A 22,004-nucleotide genomic window follows, 5' to 3' on the forward strand; every position below is an offset into this window, starting at 1 on the left:
CCATAATACTCTTCCAAGGTGTGGATACTCATTTTACATGCATGTGCAAACTGCCTTGTGGAAATAAGACATTAGAGGATGGTAGACCATATCAAAGGTCTTAGGCTTGAGCAAAAAAAAAAAAAAAAAGCATAAATACCTAGATAGGGCCAAAAGGGATTATTGTAAGAACTCAACCTTTGGAGCAATGTGTGAAGCTATCTATTTGGAGCCAAATATTTTTAACGTCCTTAGAAAAATCAAAAATCAAAAATCAAAAATCAAAAAAGAGAGAAAAGAGGGAAAATCTCAAATTGTATATAAATAAAAGACCCTGCTCAGAATAAGGGATATAAAAGAAAAGAGAAGGGACATTCCAAATATTTGGCAACAGAATAAGGCACATTTTGATTATTGCAAATCTCAAAAGCCTTTCTTTGATTTTCATTTTGAATAGCTGAGGACGTCAAATTTTTCCCAAAAGATTGAAAAGAATGGAATTGAATGGGCTTGATTTATTTTATTTAATAAAATGGTTTTCTTTTATTAAACCCGTTTAATCCTCCGAAAAAGATTCTTTTACTTTGATAAGAGTTTTATTTTGGAGTCGCCACCCTTATTATGGAAAATTCTCGAATCAGCCGATTCCTTAAAATCGACTAATCCGGTTTTAAACCAGAGATAGGATCCGGGAGTTAGGTACGAAATGGAAGGTGTTAGGCACCCATTTCGCCCGGTTAAATTGGCCTCCCAGTTGTCCATTAATTCCCAATAATTAACTAAAAATTGAGATGTAAACCTTTTATGCATTTTTAGAAAACATGTCATTCAAGCAAATAATTTCATACATAAAGCCTAAAAATAAATCATCCAAAGAAGTAGGTAGGAGAAAAGAGTTACAAACCAACCTAATCATTACAATCTGCCCTTAAACTCTCCAAATTTCCCAAATCCAAACAATAATTACATGAAACAATAATGGAATCCCATTAAGGACCCTTTACATTTGGCAATAAGAAGCTTAAATCAAGAATAAATCCAAGCCACAAGCAACAAAGATAATGAATTAACAAGAATCCACATAAGTATATATTAATTACAAGATTACAACAAAGTCAATCATTCAACAATCATGAATATGATAAATATAAGTGACACAAGCGTAACAAATAAAGAGTTAGCATAATAACAATGAACATTAAATTAAGTGACAAGATTTTAAAGGATAGAAATAATAAAAGACAGGAATAATAAAATGCTATTAAAGTAAATGACAATAATTAAATGGCATATATTTAAATGTCTTAATATGATTTAAGCTCAAATCTACCAATCATTACTCTCAATCATGTTTTATTTGTTTATTTGATCCATATATGACGCAATATGCATCACGAACCTTGTAAGGTCGGAGCTTGGCCACCGAACCACCGAATCAGGTAAGAACAAGGGTTTACTGGCACTTGTGGCGTGAGCCATTGGGAAGTGGCGCACGCCACTATTGTTGGCCCCGCACCACAGAGGTGCAGAAATCCCTGTTTGGTTTATCTTAGATTTTCCTCACAACCAGACCCAGAAATGGTGTTTTAAACACCGAAAAAGTAAAGAAAAAGATGAAGAGAACATTTAAAGGTTCTCAGAAACTACCTTTTGTGATTTCTTTGATGATTTGCTCAACAATGGATAAAGGAAAACCGAACAATTGATCCTTGATCCAAACATTCGAGATTCAAGATTAGAGTTTGTGTTTTTACGATTCTAGATTATCTATATGGAGTTTTTTGATTGATTAACAATGAATTCTCATCACAAATCCAAGGTTAACACAAGTTGCCTTTAGATTTCTATGGTTGAGTTTTCAAAATGCAAGAGCTTCCCCTTGTTTCCAAAAAGAATCCCCATTTCACACCTCTTAATGCCTATATATAGGCAAATAAGGTGAGTGACTCCATTTTAGGGCTGATGTGGCAAAAAAGACACTGTCGGCCCTGCAACGGGACCAGATCTACTTTTATAAAATCAGATCAGGTGGCATGTAAAATGAGGCGGTGCACCGAGAAGTCTGCCGGTCGAGCCCGACACACTTCCCGGGCCCGATTTCATCGCGAAATGCCCGGTAACCCAAAAAGATAAAAGTGGTTAAACACATCGGTAATCTTAGTCATGGACCATCGGTTTAGAAACTAGGGCGATCTGGAATCTCATATAGTTTTATGTGAAAAATGGTGTATCATCACTAAACCTTTTAAGGGCAAAATTTAAGCATCTATAGTTTGCCCCCACTTTGATAGTATTTTGCTTTAAAGTAAAAGGTCATCACAATGTAAAGTAGGCACGTAACTAAGAAAATACTAACTTGGCTTATGTGACATGCACAACTTTGGTGGATGAAGTGCGCCCTTTTGGCGGCTTTGGGAGGTTGTCCTTCGGATGGTGAAAGGCGAAATATGATGCACCACACAGGTAGCTGTAACTAGGGATATTGCGATTGTCCTCGTGCCATTTGCGACATTTGACAGTGGGTGAATTGCATAAAGGTGGCTTTTTGCAAGTTCTACGGCTATCTTGCGCCTGTCGGCGGCTTTAACTTGAGATACTTCAATCAACCAGTACCAATTGCAGCATTTGGCGATGGGTAAATTACATTAGGGTTGCTTTTAACGACTTCTGTGGCTATCTTGACCCTGTCGGCGACTTTAACTACCAATATCGATTGTAGCATTTGACGGTAGGCGAATTGCATCAGGGTGGTTTTTAACAACTTTGGCTATCTTACGCCTGTCGGCAGCTTTAACTGGAGATACTTCGATCAACCAACACCAATTACAGCATTTGACGATGGGCGAACTGCCTTAGGGTGGCTTCTGACGACTTATGCGGCTATCTTGCGCCTGTCGGTGAATTTAACTTGAGATACTTCAATCAACTAGTAGCAATTACAGCGTTTGATGGTGGGTGAATTGCGTACGGGTGGCTTTTGATAACTTCTGCGGCTATCTTGTGCCTATCGACAGCTTTAAGTTGATAATGCTCCACTTCATACCACTTCAACGGATGAACGAGTGTGACACTTTGGCTGACCCGGTTTCTGAAATGCTCCACTTCAAGAGGTCGCCACTTCGGACGGCTTTGAGAAAACTCCACTTCGAGAGCTGTGCCACTCGGATGACTTTGAGAAAACTCCACTTCTGGAGGTGCACCACTTCAGACAGCTTGGGGAAAACTCCACTTTGTGGGGTGCGCCACCTCATATGGCTTAGGTTTTGAAATGTTCTGCTCGAGAGAAGTACCTGCATAATGATTCTTACAAAATAAAGGAAAAGGCACTTTGACCGGTTATGGTTAGAAATTTCCATGATTAGGCCCGAAAAGCATGCACATGTGGCACGTGATTATGCATAAAAATGCATGATTTTGCGTGTGTTCATGTGCATGTGTGTGAGTTTGATTACTCGCGAGTTTATGCGTGTTCATGTGAATTTAATTTATAAATTATGCTGCAGCACGCAAAACGAAGTGACTTACCTGTGGCTAGAAGTGTGCCTCTACTTAGTCGGCTAGCTATTCACGGGTTGCGGGGTAAGTATAAGAGCTGAACGCAACAAGTGGGCCTTCGGGCGAAACTGGGCCCGGAGGCTTAATCGAGCCCATAAGTCAATTATTTCTTATAAAAGGTGAAAGTAACACTCATTTGTCACTTTCAACCTAGCTTTCAAATTTCTCTTCTTTCTCAAATTCTCACTTCTCTTTCCGTTGCAATCGAAAATCATGGCTGCCGAAAACATAATCGATTGGCTTCCTAGTGACACCGTTATCGATTCTGTGACTTGCCTGTGAGCCATGGGATGAAACTATGGGAATTCATCCTAGATGCAAGAACGAACATCAGTTTGCGACACAACTTGCCCACCCACCTTTGTCGGGGCTCGATGGAGGTATTTCAAAAATTTTGCTTAGTTTTTCCTGCATCATTAGTACAAAAAACATGCAAATAGGAAGTTAGAAATCCAAAACTAGGTTAGATTTCACCTGATTTGATGATTTGGGTGTTCTGGGTTTTTAACGGGCCATTGCAGCATGCACCATTGTGTGTGGCATGTGCCACAGGGTTTGTGGCATGCACCACTCTTTTTGTTGTTTGGCTAATCTGCATGCATATGGCTCTCTCCACAGGCATTGTGGTGTGCACCACTTGAGATGTGGCTTGCATTACTTCTCTGTGGCTTGTGCCACAGTGCCTGCTATAACTTTTTTTTTATGATTTTTATTATCTTTGCTTGCTCACCTACATCAAAACATGAAAACATGTGACTTCACACTCTTTTAGCATACTTACAGTGGTTTTATTTTTGCAGTCAGGTGTGAGGCGCGGGAAATCCTGCGGTTACACTTTTGCCGCCGGTGAGCGGCTCTACCGCCTACCCGAGCAGGTTCAGGAGAGTGTCCAGGAGACAGGCTTTAATTATTTTGTGGACACTCTTCCTCTAGTACAGGGGCAGACTCTTCCGTGCAGCATATTGGCACTGATGGAGCGGTGGATGGATTCTACACATACATTCCACCTGCCATTTGGTGAGATGACTATCACACTAATAGACTTTGCCACTATCATCGGGTTGCCATTTGAAGGACGATCAGTTGTCTTTGATGATAGGATGAGGACATTGGACCGTACAAGCCTGCGGGCAAGTGTTCGGGTTGCTATTGGCATGGAGCCCATTATCTCTAATCAGAGGGTTAGATACGAAAGCATCTATTCTTATTATCAAGAGATGCCCTGGGAGCAAGTCGCAGGGATGGATGTGGACGTGGTAGCCTGAGCCTACTTATTTTATATGCTGTCGACCATGTTGTTCATGAACTATAGTAATGATGCAGATCTAGCATTGCTACCACCATTATAGGATCTAGATACCACCAGGCAGTTTAATTTGGGAGCTACTGCTTTATCTTATATGTATTATGGCATGGACCTGTGCGTCCGAGGAGCTCATTTGAAAATAGGCTACAAGCGGGCGATTGAGGTACGAAACCTGATTAGTCTGTTATTATCTTTTTTTTTTTTAATTCTTGATCATATTCTTGCTTTTCTATTTATTCACTAATTCTACCTATTCTTGATGTAGATCTAGGCTTGTGAGCATAAGGTCCTTCCTATGGCTTGCTTGTTTGGTTTTGAGGGCGACGTAAATGCCAGGACTTTACCTCGAGGCCGAGCTTGGTGCTATAGCAGGAGGTACTCAAATAGTAACTCAGATATCAGAGCGTTCCGACAGCTATTGAATGGCTTGAACTGGGATCGGGTAAGTTGCTACCTCCCTTTGTTTATTGAGTTTCTTTTTTATTTTTCTTATGTTCTTGCTTTTTCTTTTCTTTTGCAAATGATCTTTCTTTCTCTCTTTTTTGTTCCGTTTTTGTTTCTTTTTTGTTTGTTTCTTTTCTTCCTTTTTTAGGTCTTTTGTACAGATAAAGAGATATCCATGCAGAGATGCAGCTGACTTCCCCGATTTTGTTTAGGCAGCCATCGGCTATCAGCACAGATGTCTCCTCCTTCCGGGACTCTTCTATGATATGTATTACCTCAGAGAGAGGGTATACGAATGGGAGCTTAGCCCGAACAGGAGAAGGGTCTCACACGATGCCCCCTACTACATGTTGTCGACGAGGTCTATCCAGCTGGCACAGGACATTGCTGCTGCTCGGAGGGGTTCAGCTGCTACAGACCACCTAGCAGCTTTCGTGCCGGGTGCTTGCACGATATTTGCACGAACTTAGCTCCTGATTCATGTACCTCCTCTGACTGAGTCTGACCCTTTTGCCGAGGCAGAGGAGCTAGACTGGGGCCAGGGCGCTGTTTTAATACAGGTAGGCTCTAATTCTTTTATTCTGTTATTTTGGCTTTGCCCTAGTTTCTTTCATTCATAAACTGTATCTTATTCTTATAGCATCAATAGCATGGTAAACGCATGAGGAGAGACTCCGAGCCTAGAGCTCTAAATACAGCTGTTATTGTTGGTACGCCCAAGCATGGGCTAAGTGCTTCGTTCTCTTATATTCTGGACCGCATAGGTCAACTCGCCTAGGGCATGCTAGATACGCATCTCATGAGTCCATACTGGATGTCACCACCCGGTTATACCCATGTGAGTACCTTCTACTCTTTTATTTTGATTATTGCTTTCTATTATTATGCTTTCTTATTATTTGCCCCTGTCTTTGTGTTATTCTGCAGGTGTCCATTGATGACTACAACGAGGTGTGCCAACTGTATGAGGCAACTCGTTTGAAGTTGCTAGAGGTGAGGCTCTCAGATGAGCATATATCTATAAATAGATACACTACAAAAAGGAGACATGCAATGCATATGCCATGTATGCGTTTAATGCAATCACTAATATTTATGAATGTGTGCAGAGAGTTGGCATGGTGCCTTCTGCTGGTCGGGGCCGAGGGATGGGGCGTGGCGGGCATGCGGGTCGCAGAGCTAGATGTCAGCCGGTGATTATCAAAGAGACCGAGGAGTCTGGTAGTGAAAACTCAAAAGAGACGGCCTTAAACATATCTTGAGCTAGCTGGCCCATCTTATTTCTGCTTGTTTTCTCTTTTCTTCTCTTTATTCTTGCATTCTTGTGTTCGGACCCAATCTGGGGAATTTTCCTTGTAAAGAATGATTATTTTCGTATATGAAGGCTATATGATATTCTCTTTATAAGTTTTTGAATGATATTGGTGTATTCATGTTTCATAGTTAACATTCAGGCTACTGCTTGAATCCAAAAATCGAAAAAAAAAAAACAAAAGTATAGGATTTTTCCAACTGACTGCTAGCCAATGTTGTGCGCCACTATGCTATGGCTTGCGAAACACATAGTGGCGTGCGCCACTTGCACTGCAGTGGCAACCGGTTGTCAATTTGTCCTTTCTTTTCTTAGTATAAAAACACATGATACACCTTATGCGCTACAAAAGCTCTTCTCTCTTATTCCAAATAAAGCTTTCTTTCAAAAACTCCCCCAAACTTCCCATTTCTTACCCATTTTCCATGGATCGGACCTTAGCGCTTGCATTTGAAGCTTTATTCCACAGTTTTACCCGTGAAGATTAAGGGGCTAAGTTATACCGAAACATTCAGGTTCAATATGGGTGGCTGCAATGGTTGATCAACCATTCTGATTCTTCGGACAACTGATTTTGCCACAACAACTTCGACAGCTATCCATCATTTGAAGAATTCAGTATTATTTCTGGGAGAATACCCGTGGTTGAAGAAATTCCTACGGTGCCCCAACTAGATATAGATCTTGCTTCACTGGTTTTGCCTGTCTTTGGTTTCTAAGTTTATGAGATACCGTCTTATGACTTTGGAGCTGATGTCGTACCCCTGCGACTGCTTGTCGACCGTGCCATGATTATGGATCGCACTAGCCTATTCTGGCCTTCTATTATCTACTTCTGTCTTCTTAGTCAATACTTGCTACTCAGTGGGATTGATGGCTATGGCAGCCTTAGATTGGTGCCTATAGTTGAGTAGATGGCTAGGTGACGCACCCCTTTTCCTCTTATTTTGGCAGAGACATTTACTTGGCTGGGAGAGCATGCTTGCGACCCTAGCTCGGTGCTTGGTCAGATGGGGAGTCTACTTCTACTGCAGGTAAATGCATTTTGATCGTCTTTTCTCTTTTATGCTCTAACTTTTGCTTAAGTTGCCCTTGCAGATTTTTGACTTAATAAGCTTTTCTTTTTGTTATTATTATTATTATATTTTTTTTTGCTCTAACTTTTGCTTATGCTGCCCTTGCGGGTTTTCGACTTAACGAGCTTTTTTTTTCTTTTTTTATGCATTTATAGTTGTGGGCTTTTGAGAAGCTACAGGTGATGACTCCACCACCGGACCATCTAATGTTTGATTATAAACCATGAGTCCATGTCCATCGTCAACGTCGTTTGATTGGCGAGACTATGGGAGACTGGACTATTATTTTTCAGGATCTTACCTCTGAAGGAGTTAGATGGACTTGCCCCTGGTGGTAAATAGAGTGAGTCACAGTTTTCTCTTACATGCATTGTGTGCCCTTGTGTGGATTGTCTATGGCACTTGCTTATTATCTTAGCCGCATAGCTAGGCAGTACGATCATCATTAGGCTGTCCTTGATTACATGTGGTTTGAGGGTGGCCTTCTTATACAGCGATTCATGTCTCGCTTTATTTCCACCTGGCCTAGTCGCACGATTGTACCAATTTTTGATACGGCCGATACCTTTTCCTCAGATTTATATTGCACTTGGCTGTAGGCTTTTTCCGGAGTCAGTGCTAATTCAGAGTTGGTTGATCTATTGACAACTAGATTTTTATTAGGACCTAGCATGTAGATGCTTTTATCCTGATTTCTAATGAAATGTACTAAACAATGTGCAATTTATGAAATGTATGCACTTATTATGAATGAAATGACTTTTGCTTTAAAAATGTTTGATATATTTTCTGCTATTCTATTTCATCAAGGTGAATTCACAACATTTGCTTATTAACATAAACTTATCATAACAAGCTTCAAAGTTAATAAGAACACAAAAGGTGAATTTATTAATTGGGCTTGGCCATAAACGTTTCAACTCATACATAAAATTTCTTCAATATATCCATATTGACTAGTTCAGTAAACTCATTGCTTTCTATGTCCGATAACTTCACTGCAACTTTGGAAAACATCTTTTTAATCAAGAATAGGTCCTCCCAGTTAGGTTTGAACTTCCCCCTCGGTTCATGTGTGTTCGGCCGCATCTATTTCAGAACCAAATCCCCTACTCTAAGCAGCTTTGGATGAACTCTCTTGTTGAAGTGCTTAGCTGTCCTCCTCTTATATAATTGATCCATGAATCTGGCATTAAGCCTTTTTTCATCTAGGAGTGCTAATTCTTGACAGTGATTTTCTGTCCATTGATATTTTGGAATCTTAGATTCCATCATTATGCACAAGAACTGCACTTTTATCTCAATTGATAGTACAGCTTCCATCCCGTAGAATATAGAATAAGGAGCTGCCCCATTTGCAGATTTGGTTGTGGTCTGGTATCCCCATAAAGCATATTGTAGCTTGTTTGCCCAATCACGGTGATTTCTGCCATTTTCCTTAATATCTTCTTGATGTTTTTGTTTGCGGCTTCTATTGCCCATTAGCTTGTGGACTGTAAGGTGAAGACTTGTGCTGTTCGACTCCATATTTCTCTAATAGAGATTTTACTTCTGCTTGGAACTGAACTCCATTGTTTGTCACAAAATGATGGGGGATTCCATATCCACATATCAGGTTCTTTTCAATAAATTTGGCCATTTGCTTGGCACCTATATTCTTAAATGATTCTATTTCAACCCATCTTGAGAAATAGTCTACTGCAACCACTATAAACTCGTGGTGAAATCTTGCCAATGATATCTATTCCCCAAGCTGCAAATGGCCATGGCAAAATAGAAGGATGTAATTTTAGAGGAATGTGACTCCGGTGTCCATGTATTTGACATTCGAAGCACTTTTCATAAAATAAATACAATGCCTTTCCATTATCCACCAAAAGAAACCCTGTCTGAGAATTTTCTTAGCAAGCGCTTTTCCATTCATGTGGGTACTGCAAACCCTTGTATGGATCTGCTCCATAATCCCTTCAGCTTTTTTCTTCGATACACATTTTAACAATACCCCATCTGCCATTCTTTTGTACAACTTTTAGCCATCCAATGCAGAGGATATCATAAAACAATAGCTTCTCTTCTTCCTCAATATCCATAATCTTTTCACCTTCCTAACACGGGATGCTACCTAAAGACATCATAAACTGTTTCTTAAGCATTACCAAAATCTCTTCCCAAGCTGATGCTAAGTTAGCCAAGGCATTTGGTACTCGGTTATTTGCTCTGCTTGTATGTGTGAAGGTTACCTTCTTGAAGTTTTGAACAACAATGTGCAGATGGACAATGTAAACCTTCAGCTTGTACTCTTTAACTTCCCAATTGCAGTTAGCATGCTCGATTACCAATTTCGAATCACCAATAACCTTAACTTCTTTAGCTTTAACTACAATCAGAGCTTCTAACCCAAATAGGCAGGCTTCATATTCTACCATGTTATTCGTGATTGCAAATTGTAACCTCTTCAACATCGGGATAACCTCTCTTTGTGGGAATTCTAGTAAAATGCCTACTCCTGCTCCTTTACTATGAGCAAAACCATCAAAGTAGAGCTTCCACCCTTTCTTTTCTATCATACTCAAATGTTCATCGGGAAGATCGATCTCCCACTGTTCATTGTCTTCAACTAGATGTGCTGCTAGAAAGTCTGCAACCGGTCGTCCTTTGATGGTTTTCTTTATAGCATATTCGATATCAAATTCTGATAATAGGATTAGCCATCTTGTAGTTTCCCACCAGTGCTGGTGTTCCATATAAATATTTGACTGCATCCATTCTTGATACTGCTATCACTTTGTAGGACTAAAAGTAGTGTCGAAGTTTTCTAGCAGCCCATACTATTGCTAAGCAAGTTCTTTCAATCAAGTTATATTTATGTTCATTTGGAAGAAGCTTTTTACTCAAGTAATACACTACCTTCTCAACACCAGCTTCATCAGCTTGTGCTAACGTGACTCTAATTCCTGCATCTTCCACTGTCAAGTACAGATTTAGGCTTTGGTGGGCACAAAACCGGGGGACTTGACAAGTATTCATTGATTTTGTCAAAACCTATCTGGCAGTGATCATTCCACTTTACTGGTTGATCTTTCTTTAAAAGCTTAAAGATTGGATCACATAATATAAACAACTTCGATATGAACCTGCTAGTACACTGAATCTTTCCAAGAAAGCTTCTCAGTTGCTTTTCCATCTTGGGTGGCTCAATTTCTTGGATCGCCTTAATCTTGTTTGGAGCGATCTTTATTCCTTTAGGTCCTATTATGAATCCAAGCACTTTTCCGAAAGTTACCCCAAACATACATTTCTTCAGATTCAACTGCAACTTGTATTTAATCACTCTGTCCACGAACTGCCTCAAGGGCTACTGGATGCTCTTCTGATGTTTTTGTCATGACAATCATATCATCGATATACACCTCTAACTCCTTGTGGATTGTGTCATGAAATAATGTAGTTGTTGTCCTTTGATAAGTAGCCCCAACATTCTTTAAGCCAAACAGCATCACCCGGTAGCAGAACGTATCAAACTCCATCACAAATGTTGTCTTGCCTTTATCTAATAATGCCATGAGAATCTGTTTGCCCTGCAAATCCATCCATAATGGATTAGCATCCCATCATCGCTGCATTGTCGATCAGGATATCAATATGAGGGAGAGGAAAATCATCCTCCGGTGATGCTTTGTTCAAATCCCTGTGGTCCACACACACCTGAACCTTTCGTCTTTCTTAGGAACTGGAACTATATTTGCCAACCATTCTGGACAGTGAACCACTTCAAGAAACTTGCATCTATCTGTTTGGTCACTTCCTCTTTAATTTTCTGGGCCCATTCTGGTCTTATCCTTCTTCTTTTCTACTTCATTGGCTTGGCTCTAAGATACATAAGAATTGTGTGCTCAGCCATATACCTATCTATCCCTGGCATATCCTTATAACTCTATGCGAAGGCTTCCTTTTTGTCCATGAGTAGACTTTGAAATTTTATGTTTAATTCTGGTGTTAGGTTTGGCCCAATTAATAGAATTCATGAATTATCTTATGCCGATATTAAATTCAAGCATGCATGATGAGTTAATGTCAAATATGCACATGTGCTTATCTGCTCAATGAATGAAACCATTAGGAAAGACATCAAACAAGTAAGCAAAATTGAAGTTCATCTCATTAAATAATAAAGAAAGTTCATTATAATTACATTTTTCCTTGATAGAAATCAACACATAAGAAGGGGTCTCAGCTTCTTCAAAGCTCTCTTCTATGCAGGCCCGGATTAGCACTTGATCCGTAGGGTCCTCTTCTTCTTCAGTGCTTGCCTTCCCTTTATTCTTCTCTTCCTTCTTCACTTCCTGGGCCGCTTGCCCCTCTTCTGGTTCCTCTTTCTTTCTTTCCTCCTCGACCGCATGTGGCCCCTCAACCGCCTCTTTTTTGGGTGCTTTCTCTTCTTTCTCTTCTTCTAACTCAAGCGGCCGAAATCCTAAAGAAATACTACCCATCAACTGATAGTATTGTTCAAACCTTAAATGAGTGCAGTTTTAATTTAACAAATACTTTGATTTCACAACTTCTGGAAAGATTTAGCAATGATTGGGTTTTGGGATTTGGGGCTTTCATTTGGGCAAAAAATCAAACTGGTTATGTGCATCCACCTAAATTATATAGTTCTATGGTTGATATACCAGGGAAGCGCAAGAAATTCAACCTTGTGTGGGAATTACTCAAGGAAATGGAGAATTTAAAAGGGTATGTTTCATTGGTTACAATGAGTTAGGTGAAGAGGCGGCTAGCTAGAGCTGGCAAATATGAAGATGCTGTTGATGCATTTATAGGGATTGAGAAATGTGGTATAAGTCAAGATTTAGAGGCATTGAATACAGTAATGGACACATTGGTTAAGAAGGGAAGAGTTGAGCATACTTACAGTGTTGGTTAAGGAGGTACTGAAGGGGATAGTTCCTAAATATGACACATACAGTATGTTGGTGCAGGAACTTGAACAAAGCAACATGACAGAGCGAATTAAAGGATTGAGAAGTTGATGTTTCAAGCTAAAGAGCAATAGCTTTTAGTCTAGCCTTAAAAAAGTGTAGCAAGTTTTTGCCTATTCTTGACCTTAGCGTGCATTCCATTTTTTTTTTTTTTTTTGTTCCTAAAGAGATATTTTTTGCTATTCAAATCACCATATGATTATTAATTTAGTGCACCAAATACAAATTTGATAGTTGGATAAAAAAAAAAAAGACAAAGTCACTTCAAGATCATAAAGCTAGCTTCATTTATTTATATCTACGTACTAGAGTTAATAATGTGGTAATGGAGAGGGGTTTTGAGCTGAAATTATTTTCATTAAAATTGTGGTTCTGTTTGTGAAACTATAAGATTGATTTGAAACATTGTTCAAATATTAAAAAAATATCAAACAATTATTATCCACATCCAATAAAAATGTCTTTCTGGCTCCCCATCATCAAGGCAGGAAGGAAAGGGAAGAACTTGCTAAGTTCTTAAAAATAAGCGGTGCCACTATACTTTTTGGTCATAAAATCAACATTACTATAATTTAGAGCTAAGGCATCTAAACACGCCGTATCAATTCCCAACACGTCATTCGCCTTCCCCCGAAATATCCTCTACATGTTTCTTTTCGTTGTGCTCACTCACTCCTGCTCTCTCTCTCTCTCTCTCTCTCTCTCTCTCTCTCTCTGTGCATCTTTGGCTGGTCCTCGATCTCGCTCACTCTCTCAGCTCAAGTCTTACTGACCCAGGTAAGCTAGCCTCCGCCCGGCTCAATTATGTTGATTTTTAAATACCCTACCAAAATTGCAAAAAAGAGAAGATTTTGCAATATAGTTTAAGCCGCATTGCTTCTTGATTTTCTTGTTTACTGTTTTCCATAGTTTTTTTTTTCCTTTGCCTTAGGATTACTTGTGTAATTTTTTCCGAATAATTTTGAAGGAAAATGAATGGAAGTGATTCTTAATTATAGAGAAGAAGTAACATTGATAGACAATTCTAAATGGTTTATGGTATAAGATCAAATTATTAAGATAGATGTGAAATCTTGATGGATTCCCTTTCAATATTTTTTTCTTCTATTGCTGATTTTATTTTCATAATGAGATTCTCGCCATGTGTTTTTGGTTGCTTATTCTTGTACAATATCCACTTGCAGATTTGGATTTCAATTTTATTTTGCCCAATCTAGATCCACTATATATACAAATCCAACAACAAATCAGAAACCTGTGAATTAGTCAAAACCACATCGCACAAGGAATTGCTATCAATGAGTAACACATTTGCCGTGGTATAAGTGCCAGATTGCCAAAATAAGGAATTCCATGCCGATGCATCAAAGTATCTATCTAAGAAAAAAATTACATAGTAAAAAATTAATTTGGACTTGGGTATAGAAACTGAAGGACTTTGAAATGTTAGGTTTTAAAGTTGTGAAATTTAGGGATTTGTTATGATATGGTATTTTCTATAGAAATTGATAGAATTAAACTCCATATAAATTTTGCTTCGATTTGACGTATAATGGTGAGATTTCGGTATGCCACCCCTTCGACAACAGTGGACGCGACGACGGTTAGGAATGCTCCAAATAGGCAGAATTATATTTTTAATGCGTAAATTATGATTATCTAACCACTTTTACAATCAGACATGATTGGTATCCAATGTTTTAATCGAGTCACTAGGTAAATAGGCTTCAAAAACCGAATATAGCTGAAAATGACAAGAATAAGAATTAAATTAGAAAGAAATATTGTTAGCTAATTAGCTAAATGTTTACCGTTAATGATAACTAGAAACAGTTTGCAGTGTGAATTAATGATGGGAAAGATTCTAACTAGAAATAGTTTTTAGTGTGAATTAGTGAAGGGAAAGATTCTAACTGTTTAATGAAATTATTAGTTGAATGTTTTTCAAACTCCTTATTTTAATTAAAAAAATCATTTAATTCAATTTGATATTTTTACCAATCAAGATAATTACATAGACTTGTGAAATTGAAAATTTATAATTACTCTAATTTCACGAATTTAAAAATTTTATTAACTTGAAAATCCTCAATTTAAGGTTTTTCCTTGAAAAATATCATCGAATTGATTCTGCTGTGCACCGTACAATATAATTTTATAGATCACTGTCTTGATATTGATAACTTGAAAAAAAATACAGTGTCACGAATTCGTAAAAGATTGTTCTTGCAGTGCTATCACAAATAATAATTTTAATTTTTCAGGAACGGAATGGACTCAGTCTAACCAACCTTTGACCACGCCCCTCCTACGAATATTTCACTTACCAATGGGCCTTCAGACCAATAAGATCTACTGTTCTTACTCAACGGGCCCATATAGCAGAAAGCACCAAAATCAAAAAAAAAAAAAAAAAAGTTCCCCAACTCCATCTTATCGCGGCTGCTCTTTCGCGACCTCTTCGTTAGGGTTCGCAATTGCAGATATCTTTGATCTCTCTTCTTCCCCTTGGAGCTTCTCTATGTCGCTCAAATAAAGCTGCATTAAACCACATTTCATTTTAGCAGTAGGTTTATGGATTAGATCTGTAATTGTTTTTTTACTTTTCTCAATGGAAGGTTCGGCAGCGATCTCTCTTGAACCATTGGTGGCTTTACGAAACCCAACTGGGTGAAATGCAATATCCGTTGCCTACAGGCGATTTGGGCTGGCCTGTCATCGGCAATATGTGGTCGTTTCTCAGAGTCCGGATGCATAAATGCGCACCTTCGCCATCAGGTTTTTTGCTCATTCGTTGTCTCCTCCAATTTACACTTACACATATATACATATGTCTGTCTATCTAACTTGATTAACTGCTTCCTACCCTACCATGTGATTGTTAGGGGATTATATTTTGCATGTAATATGAGAAACTATTGTCACAAAAAGTAAATAGTAATAAATTTTTATTTGAAATTCTGAAGAATAACGGTTCTGAAAAAGAAAAGAAAGGACATAAAAGTGTCATTCTAGGCTTAGATGAGCAACTGACTCTTTTGGATCTTAATTATTTGTGTTCAACTATTCGTCAAACGGAGCAATTCAGGAATCAATTCTTCAACTACTATAATGTTTCTTTTGTTGATAGGCTTTATGGATGGGTTGCTTATTCTTGTACACTATCAAATGCTTTATTGGCTTCCTTTGATGTGTGGAATATGATCAATTCTTTTTCTGCAGGGTTAAATTGTGTGTACCGTGAAGAGGTTGAAACTCTTGCTTTATAAGTTGAGAAACTGTTGCTTCCCTGTACTCTGCACCATTTCTCTGCTTCGACTTTCAAGCTTTCCTCTTTTGCTTTGACCATTTCTGGGTTACAACGAAAATGGCATCCAAAAATCAAATTCTCAAGCTTTCTCAATTTTTTTTGTCCCAAAAAAGTACCCGAACTGTACCCTTATTAACTAAGCCGTCACAGATACCCCCTACTCCTGCCTCTCCCGAGTCACCTGATGTCCCCACTTGGCTCCGTGAGAGCAAAAACCCAGAACTAGCGGGAAACAATGACAATGATTTTGTCATTCCTTCACTCGCTAACTGGGTTGAGAACCACAACCTTGTAAATGAGAATAATGATCTCAATCACCTAATATTTGAAGCAGACGTTAGTGATGTGGATAAAGCTGCTGAAATCCTAAACAAACACTACCCATCAACGGATAGTGTTGTTCAAGCCTTGAACGAATGCAGTTTCAATGCAACAAATACTTTGATTTCACAGCTTTTGGAAAGGTTTAGCAATGATTGGATTCCGGCATTTGGGGCTTTCATTTGGGCGAAAAATCAAACAGGTTATGTGCATCCACCTGAATTATATAATTCTATGGTTGATATACTAGGGCGGCGCAAGAAATTCAACCTCATGTGGGAATTACTCAAGGAAATGGAGAATTTAGAAGGGTATGTTTCATTGTTTACCATGAGTAAGGTGATGAGGCGGCTAGCTAGAGCTGGCAAATATGAAGATGCTGTTGATGCATTTAGAGGGATTGAGAAATATGGTGTAAGTAAAGATTTAAAGGCGTTGAATATAGTAATGGACACATTGGTTAAGGAGGGAAGCGTTGAATATGCTTATAGTGTGTTTATGGAGTTTAAGGATTGTATACCTGTGGATTTAAGTAGTTTCAATATTTTGATACATGGATATTGCAAAGCAAGGAAATTAGAGGATGCGAAAGAGACTATGAATGAAATGGAGAAACATGGATTTCACCCTAATGTTGTTTCATACACTTGCTTCATTGAGTTATACTGTAGATTGAAAGACTTTCGAAATGTCAAGGCAACTTTAGATGAGATGCAAGAAAAGGGTTGCAAGCCTAATGTAATCACTTATACCATTGTTATGCTTGCTTTAGGGAAAGCAAATCAAATAAATGAAGCATTGGAGTTCTATGAGATAATGAAAAGAAATGGTTGTGTGCCGGATTCTTCATGCTATAGCTCTTTGATTTTTATCTTGAGTCAATCTGGAAGGCTCAAGGATGCTTGGAATGTTTTTGAGGATATGAAAAAACAAGGAGTCAGTCGGAATTTGTTGACCTATAATACCATGATATCTTGTGCTTGTACCCATTTGGAAGAAGAGAATGCCATAAAATTGCTGCAAAGAATGGAAGAGGATTCGTGCAAACCAGATATAAAGACATATGCACCATTATTGAAGATGTGCTGCAGAAAGAAGAGAATGAAGGTGCTCAAGTTTTTGTTGAGCCACATGTTTAAGAACAATGTTAGCATTGAACTTAGTACATATACTCTTTTGGTGCGTGGGCTTTGCAAGAGTGGGAAGCTTGATTATGCTTGCTCGGTCTATGAAGAAACAGTACTGAAGGGGATGGTTCCTAAATATGACACATACAAGATGTTGGTGCAGGAACTTGAACAAAGAAACATGATAGAAGCCAAGGAAAAGATTGAGAAGTTGATGTTTCAAGCTGAAGAACCACAGCTTTAGGGCTAGTTGCTTTTAATCTAGCCTTAAAGGTGTAGCAAGTTTTTGCCTATTCTTGACCTAGTGTGCTTTCCATTTTTTTTTGGTTATTCCTAATACGATCTTTTTTGTGCTTTCCATTTAGATTCTTCTCGCACTTTTTGAATTGAGGATAACTGTTACTTGATTATGGTTATCGCATTGGTAGTAAGTTTTATGTTATTGCAACTCTTTTAACTTTTTTCTAGTTGAATTAAATGTTTAGCAGGCAATTTGGGCCCTTATCAGTTGCGTGTAGAATTGAAGGTTGGAGGTTTAGTTGGTGTTCATAATATGTTGAGAGAATACAGCAGTGGCAATGCTACTGTGAAGATTGATTTTACGGACTTGAGGTAAGAAATCATTTTCTTGCAGATTCTGTTTGTTTTTTCACTGGACATGCAATTGCTTTTGTGATATTAGAAATTTAAGCATCCATGTAAGATATGTTACACCTTCCCATTCTGTTTGTTTGGCATGAATTTTCTAAATAGAAGTGTCCTTCTGTAGTTTTGTTCATTATATATTTGCAGTAATCTATGCATTATTTCGATAGGATTTTAAAGAATGAAGCTAGGTTCTAGTTTAATTTGGAAGCTATGTATATGAGAAATTATGAATTCCCAACTGTGGACTTGGGATTTGTAGAACGAGATGCTTTAATTTCATGCTTAGTTGAATTAAGAAAAAGAAAATTTGTGGGTGTTCCTGTGAGTTTGCTCATTCAAATGGCTGGAAGATAATCTAAATTATTAGCTCTTCCGCAACATTTATTTTTGGATTCTTAAATTTTAATTTTTATCTTCAGTTGTGGCTTGGAGTACCATCACTCTGTAGTAGATCTTATTTTGAAGCGTTTCTTTGTCTACTTGATTAATTTGGTTATGCTACTTGTGATAACTGCATGTGTTATTACAACTATATGTCAATCAAGAAACATTTTTTTTTTTTTTTTACAATATTCATTCTTCTAATTATCATCCTATTAACCAATGTTTTGTTCAATGCAGCTGTCCCCATTCATGGTACCCAAAAGCTTGGAGGAAGCATAGCAAGGTTTATCTGCATGTGGGACCCACAAATAGTGGTAAAACTTATCAAGCCCTAAAGCCGCTGTAGTCAAGCCCTTATGGTGTGCTATTACTACCTTTACAAAGATTTTTTTATTAATGTTGTCATCTAAATTACTTGTTCAAGAGTAAGACAGGAGTGCATAAGGCAAGGGTGAAAAATATATTTGCATTGGCTTTGTCACTTGGTAGGTATATATTGTGGTCCTTTGAGGTTGCTGGCATGGGAGGTGGCAAACAGGCTGAACAAGATAAACGTTCCTTGTGACCTAATAATGGGGCAGGAAAGAGAGGAAGTTGAGGGTGCAAAACACAAGGCCGTGACAGTTGAAATGGCTGATGTAAACTCCGATCATAGTTGTGCTGTTGTTGACGAAATTCAGGGACATTGATATGGACTATATGAAAGATTTACTTCAGGGATATCTTCCCAAACAATTGTAAGACTTATGATCAGTTGCAATGTAAAGTTGCAGAAAATAAAATGAAATACACATTTTTATTTTGAAATAATGCCTGTTAGTCATGTAATTTTTAATTTGAAATAGTCTCAATGATAAGGCAAAAAGTAAACAGATATTCATCATCCTCTATGATTACAGTGTCCATATCTGTCTGGTTCCAAGCACATTTTCTCAGTTTACTTTCCTTATTTAATATTGATAATCTTGTTTATTTTGTTGCTCTTCACACGGAAGGGGAATTTTAGCTTAATCTTTTCCTAGTCTTTAGTAAAGTATGATTGCCCTTAAAAATCTTGTTGTACCTGTAGCTGTAGAAGTTAAAAATGTGGATTTTAGAACAAGCAAGTAGGCATGGCCGGGTTCAGTGAACCGCCGGTTCGAGATGTTTAAAATTTTGAACCGGAACCGACCTTTGAATCTCTGGTTTTGGTTTCGGCACGGTTCCGGCGAACCGACGGTTCGAATTACTGTTCCGATTCGGTTTCGGCATTACGCAAATTTTTAAAAAAATAATAAAATTTTGATTTCGAATTCATAAATAAATAATAATTTTAAAATGTTTAAATTTTATTAACTAAATAAATTATTATAAAATTTTAAAAGAAAAACTTCTATTAACTAACTTAGAACTATTATTATATTAAATTTACAAATTTTGCTAATTCACTAATATAGAAAACTACAAATGGAATATAAAATTAATGAAATAAGTTGGAAATTATTATTTTCAAATACTAAGAAAATTATTAAAAAAATCAAATGAAGTAAATTTATGAATGGAAAAAATTGAGATTAGAGAAAGAATTTGGAATTAGATGTAAGAAAATAAAAAATAAACAATCCAATATTAAGAAAAATAAAGCAATAGAAAAAATAATGAAATATGGAAATTTGCGAGAACTTTGATTGAGAATAAGAGAAGAGTTATGATATAATTGGTTGTGAAATAAAAAATCATCAACTCATCATATTTATACATGTTTCTCATTTATTAGTTTCCCAAATTGTCCCTTATAATAAAAAAATAACAACTATATTTTTGGATAATTTAGTAAATAAATAAATAAATGATTAAAAAATGAATAAAATTTATTTACCAAAAAATAAATTAAAAAACACTTATTATATAAAAAACTATTCGTTACATTTTTTTTATACACTTGAAAGTATTTTTTTTTTTAAATCAACTATTCATGTTCCATTTTTTTGTATAAATTAAGTAAAAAATTGTGTATTTTTTTCACTACTTTTTATAATTTATGTACCATTGTACTTCTCTTCACCATAAATTAAATCAACTATAATCAAATAAAGTAATATAAATTTTTTTATAAAAATTTTAAGCTACAATTTTTTTGTGCATCCGGTTCGAACCGGACCGGAACCGCCGGTTCTGGTTCATATTTTAAGATTCACATGAACTTTAACCGGCCCTTGAACCGCCGGTTTCGGTTCAAAATTATGAACCGCCGGTTCCGATCCGGTTCCAATTCGTCTACAGTACGGTTCGGTTTCGGTTCGGTTCCGATTAAAACCGAACCGGTGGCCATCCCTACAAGCAAGGGCAGATCATCTGCATGCAGACAAGTCACCTCACCAACAGGGAATTTCAATCCATACCTACCAGCTCGCCCTAAAATCAATATGTACACAGTTGAAGGGAATGGATAAATGTACTAAAAGGTAAATCCATAGAACTTAATCTAAGCCTAAGCACAAATAGGAGGGGTCGTTATACATTAAAATGCTAAACCCAGCAGTTCAAGTAAACAAATAAAAACCAATAATTAACTGAAAAACAATAGAATAACTGGCATGCAGACAATGCAATGTACCTAAAATACATCATGGCACATTAACATATGACAACAACATAGCTATACAAATTTTTAATAAAATATAAAATTAGCTAAAATAAGGCCAAACAATTTACCAAACTGATATCCCTCATTTTAATCACATAGCTGCTATTTGTTTGACCTCTGGAACTGTTAGAGGCCGCATCTCAACACCATCAAACTTTTTAATTGTTGAAAATATGATTCTAGAAATGTTCAATTTAAGACCCATCTCAATGGCATCACTAGCCACAAGAATGTCAAATTCACTACTAGAATCATTGGACATGGTTGCCTGAAATCCTATAGAACATATTGACTGAGCAACTCATAATATAATACATGTATCACAGAAGGAGTGGCACAAATAATGACCACCTAGCTGCATATAAATTTCAAAATCCACCAAAAAAAAAAAAAAAAAGATTGAATAAACATTTCACATAAGGCACTTCAGTGAGAGGAGGCCAATTAAATAATGCACATAACAATTGAAAATAGCAAATTTGAAATATATGAATAGAAGTATCGTGTGAACTTGCAAGAAAAAGGGGATACAAGAAAAATTAGTAGGTCAATCAAAAGAGATGCTGCGTAGCTAACAGTCAAATAATCAGTAACATGAACAGCATATAAGAAAATGTAAATTCATTCTCCACCCTAGAACTATGATATTAATATTTATTTTCATTCTTGAGTTCAAGACTCAGCATTAGATAATAGAAAGGCAAGATGATAGCATTTTATTCAACAGTGCATCATCAAACATAAACACTGAAAAAATGTAAAGGAAATTGATGAAGAAATATGTAGAAGAAAATGAAAAGTGTACATAGTGGCATCTAAAGAGGATTTGGTGGGAGGGAATTGAAATGAAAATATTGAAGAAACTCTCTAACCTTCAATTTGTATATTTCACGACGTGAAAATGTTACAATGCAATCGTTTGTTTGTATATTAG

At 37.2% G+C, this 22,004-nt stretch overlaps 3 protein-coding genes across 5 annotated transcripts; 1 reads left to right on the forward strand and 2 right to left on the reverse strand.

Moving 5' to 3' along the window:
* Nucleotides 1-8,761: 8,761 nt before the first annotated feature.
* Nucleotides 8,762-9,199, reverse strand: LOC149494168 (uncharacterized). The gene has a single exon (XM_089724986.1). The coding sequence runs from the start codon at nucleotides 9,197-9,199 to the stop codon at nucleotides 8,762-8,764; it is 438 nt and encodes a 145-aa protein (XP_089581112.1).
* A 578-nt stretch (nucleotides 9,200-9,777) lies between these two features.
* On the reverse strand, nucleotides 9,778-10,416 carry LOC149494169 (uncharacterized). The gene has a single exon (XM_089724987.1). The coding sequence runs from the start codon at nucleotides 10,414-10,416 to the stop codon at nucleotides 9,778-9,780; it is 639 nt and encodes a 212-aa protein (XP_089581113.1).
* Nucleotides 10,417-15,056: 4,640 nt separating this feature from the next.
* Nucleotides 15,057-19,254, forward strand: LOC105645308 (pentatricopeptide repeat-containing protein At3g22670, mitochondrial). Of its 3 annotated transcripts, XM_089725112.1 has the most exons (5): nucleotides 15,057-15,432; nucleotides 15,877-17,685; nucleotides 17,901-18,024; nucleotides 18,682-18,803; nucleotides 18,934-19,254. In XM_089725112.1, the coding sequence occupies exon 2, from the start codon at nucleotides 16,022-16,024 to the stop codon at nucleotides 17,654-17,656; it is 1,635 nt and encodes a 544-aa protein (XP_089581238.1). In that variant the 5' UTR covers nucleotides 15,057-15,432; nucleotides 15,877-16,021; the 3' UTR covers nucleotides 17,657-17,685; nucleotides 17,901-18,024; nucleotides 18,682-18,803; nucleotides 18,934-19,254. The 3 variants fall into 3 exon arrangements, with proteins under 3 accessions (XP_089581238.1, XP_089581237.1, XP_089581239.1); XM_089725111.1 differs by having other exon boundaries at nucleotides 15,877-18,024; XM_089725113.1 differs by having other exon boundaries at nucleotides 15,877-18,024; nucleotides 18,682-18,758.
* Nucleotides 19,255-22,004: the final 2,750 nt, after the last annotated feature.

The sequence above is a fragment of the Jatropha curcas genome, chromosome 8 (assembly GCF_041381405.1).
Source record: "Jatropha curcas cultivar XTBG-Jc1 chromosome 8, XTBG_Jcur_1.0, whole genome shotgun sequence".
NCBI lineage: Eukaryota > Viridiplantae > Streptophyta > Magnoliopsida > Malpighiales > Euphorbiaceae > Jatropha > Jatropha curcas.

What these genes read in the sequence shown, in the direction of transcription:
- LOC149494168 (XM_089724986.1), bottom strand. Translation starts at nt 9,199, where the DNA reads ATGGAGTCGAACAGCACAAGTCTTCACCTTACAGTCCACAAGCTAATG.
- LOC149494169 (XM_089724987.1), bottom strand. Translation starts at nt 10,416, where the DNA reads ATGGAACACCAGCACTGGTGGGAAACTACAAGATGGCTAATCCTATTA.
- LOC105645308 (XM_089725111.1), top strand. Translation starts at nt 16,022, where the DNA reads ATGGCATCCAAAAATCAAATTCTCAAGCTTTCTCAATTTTTTTTGTCC.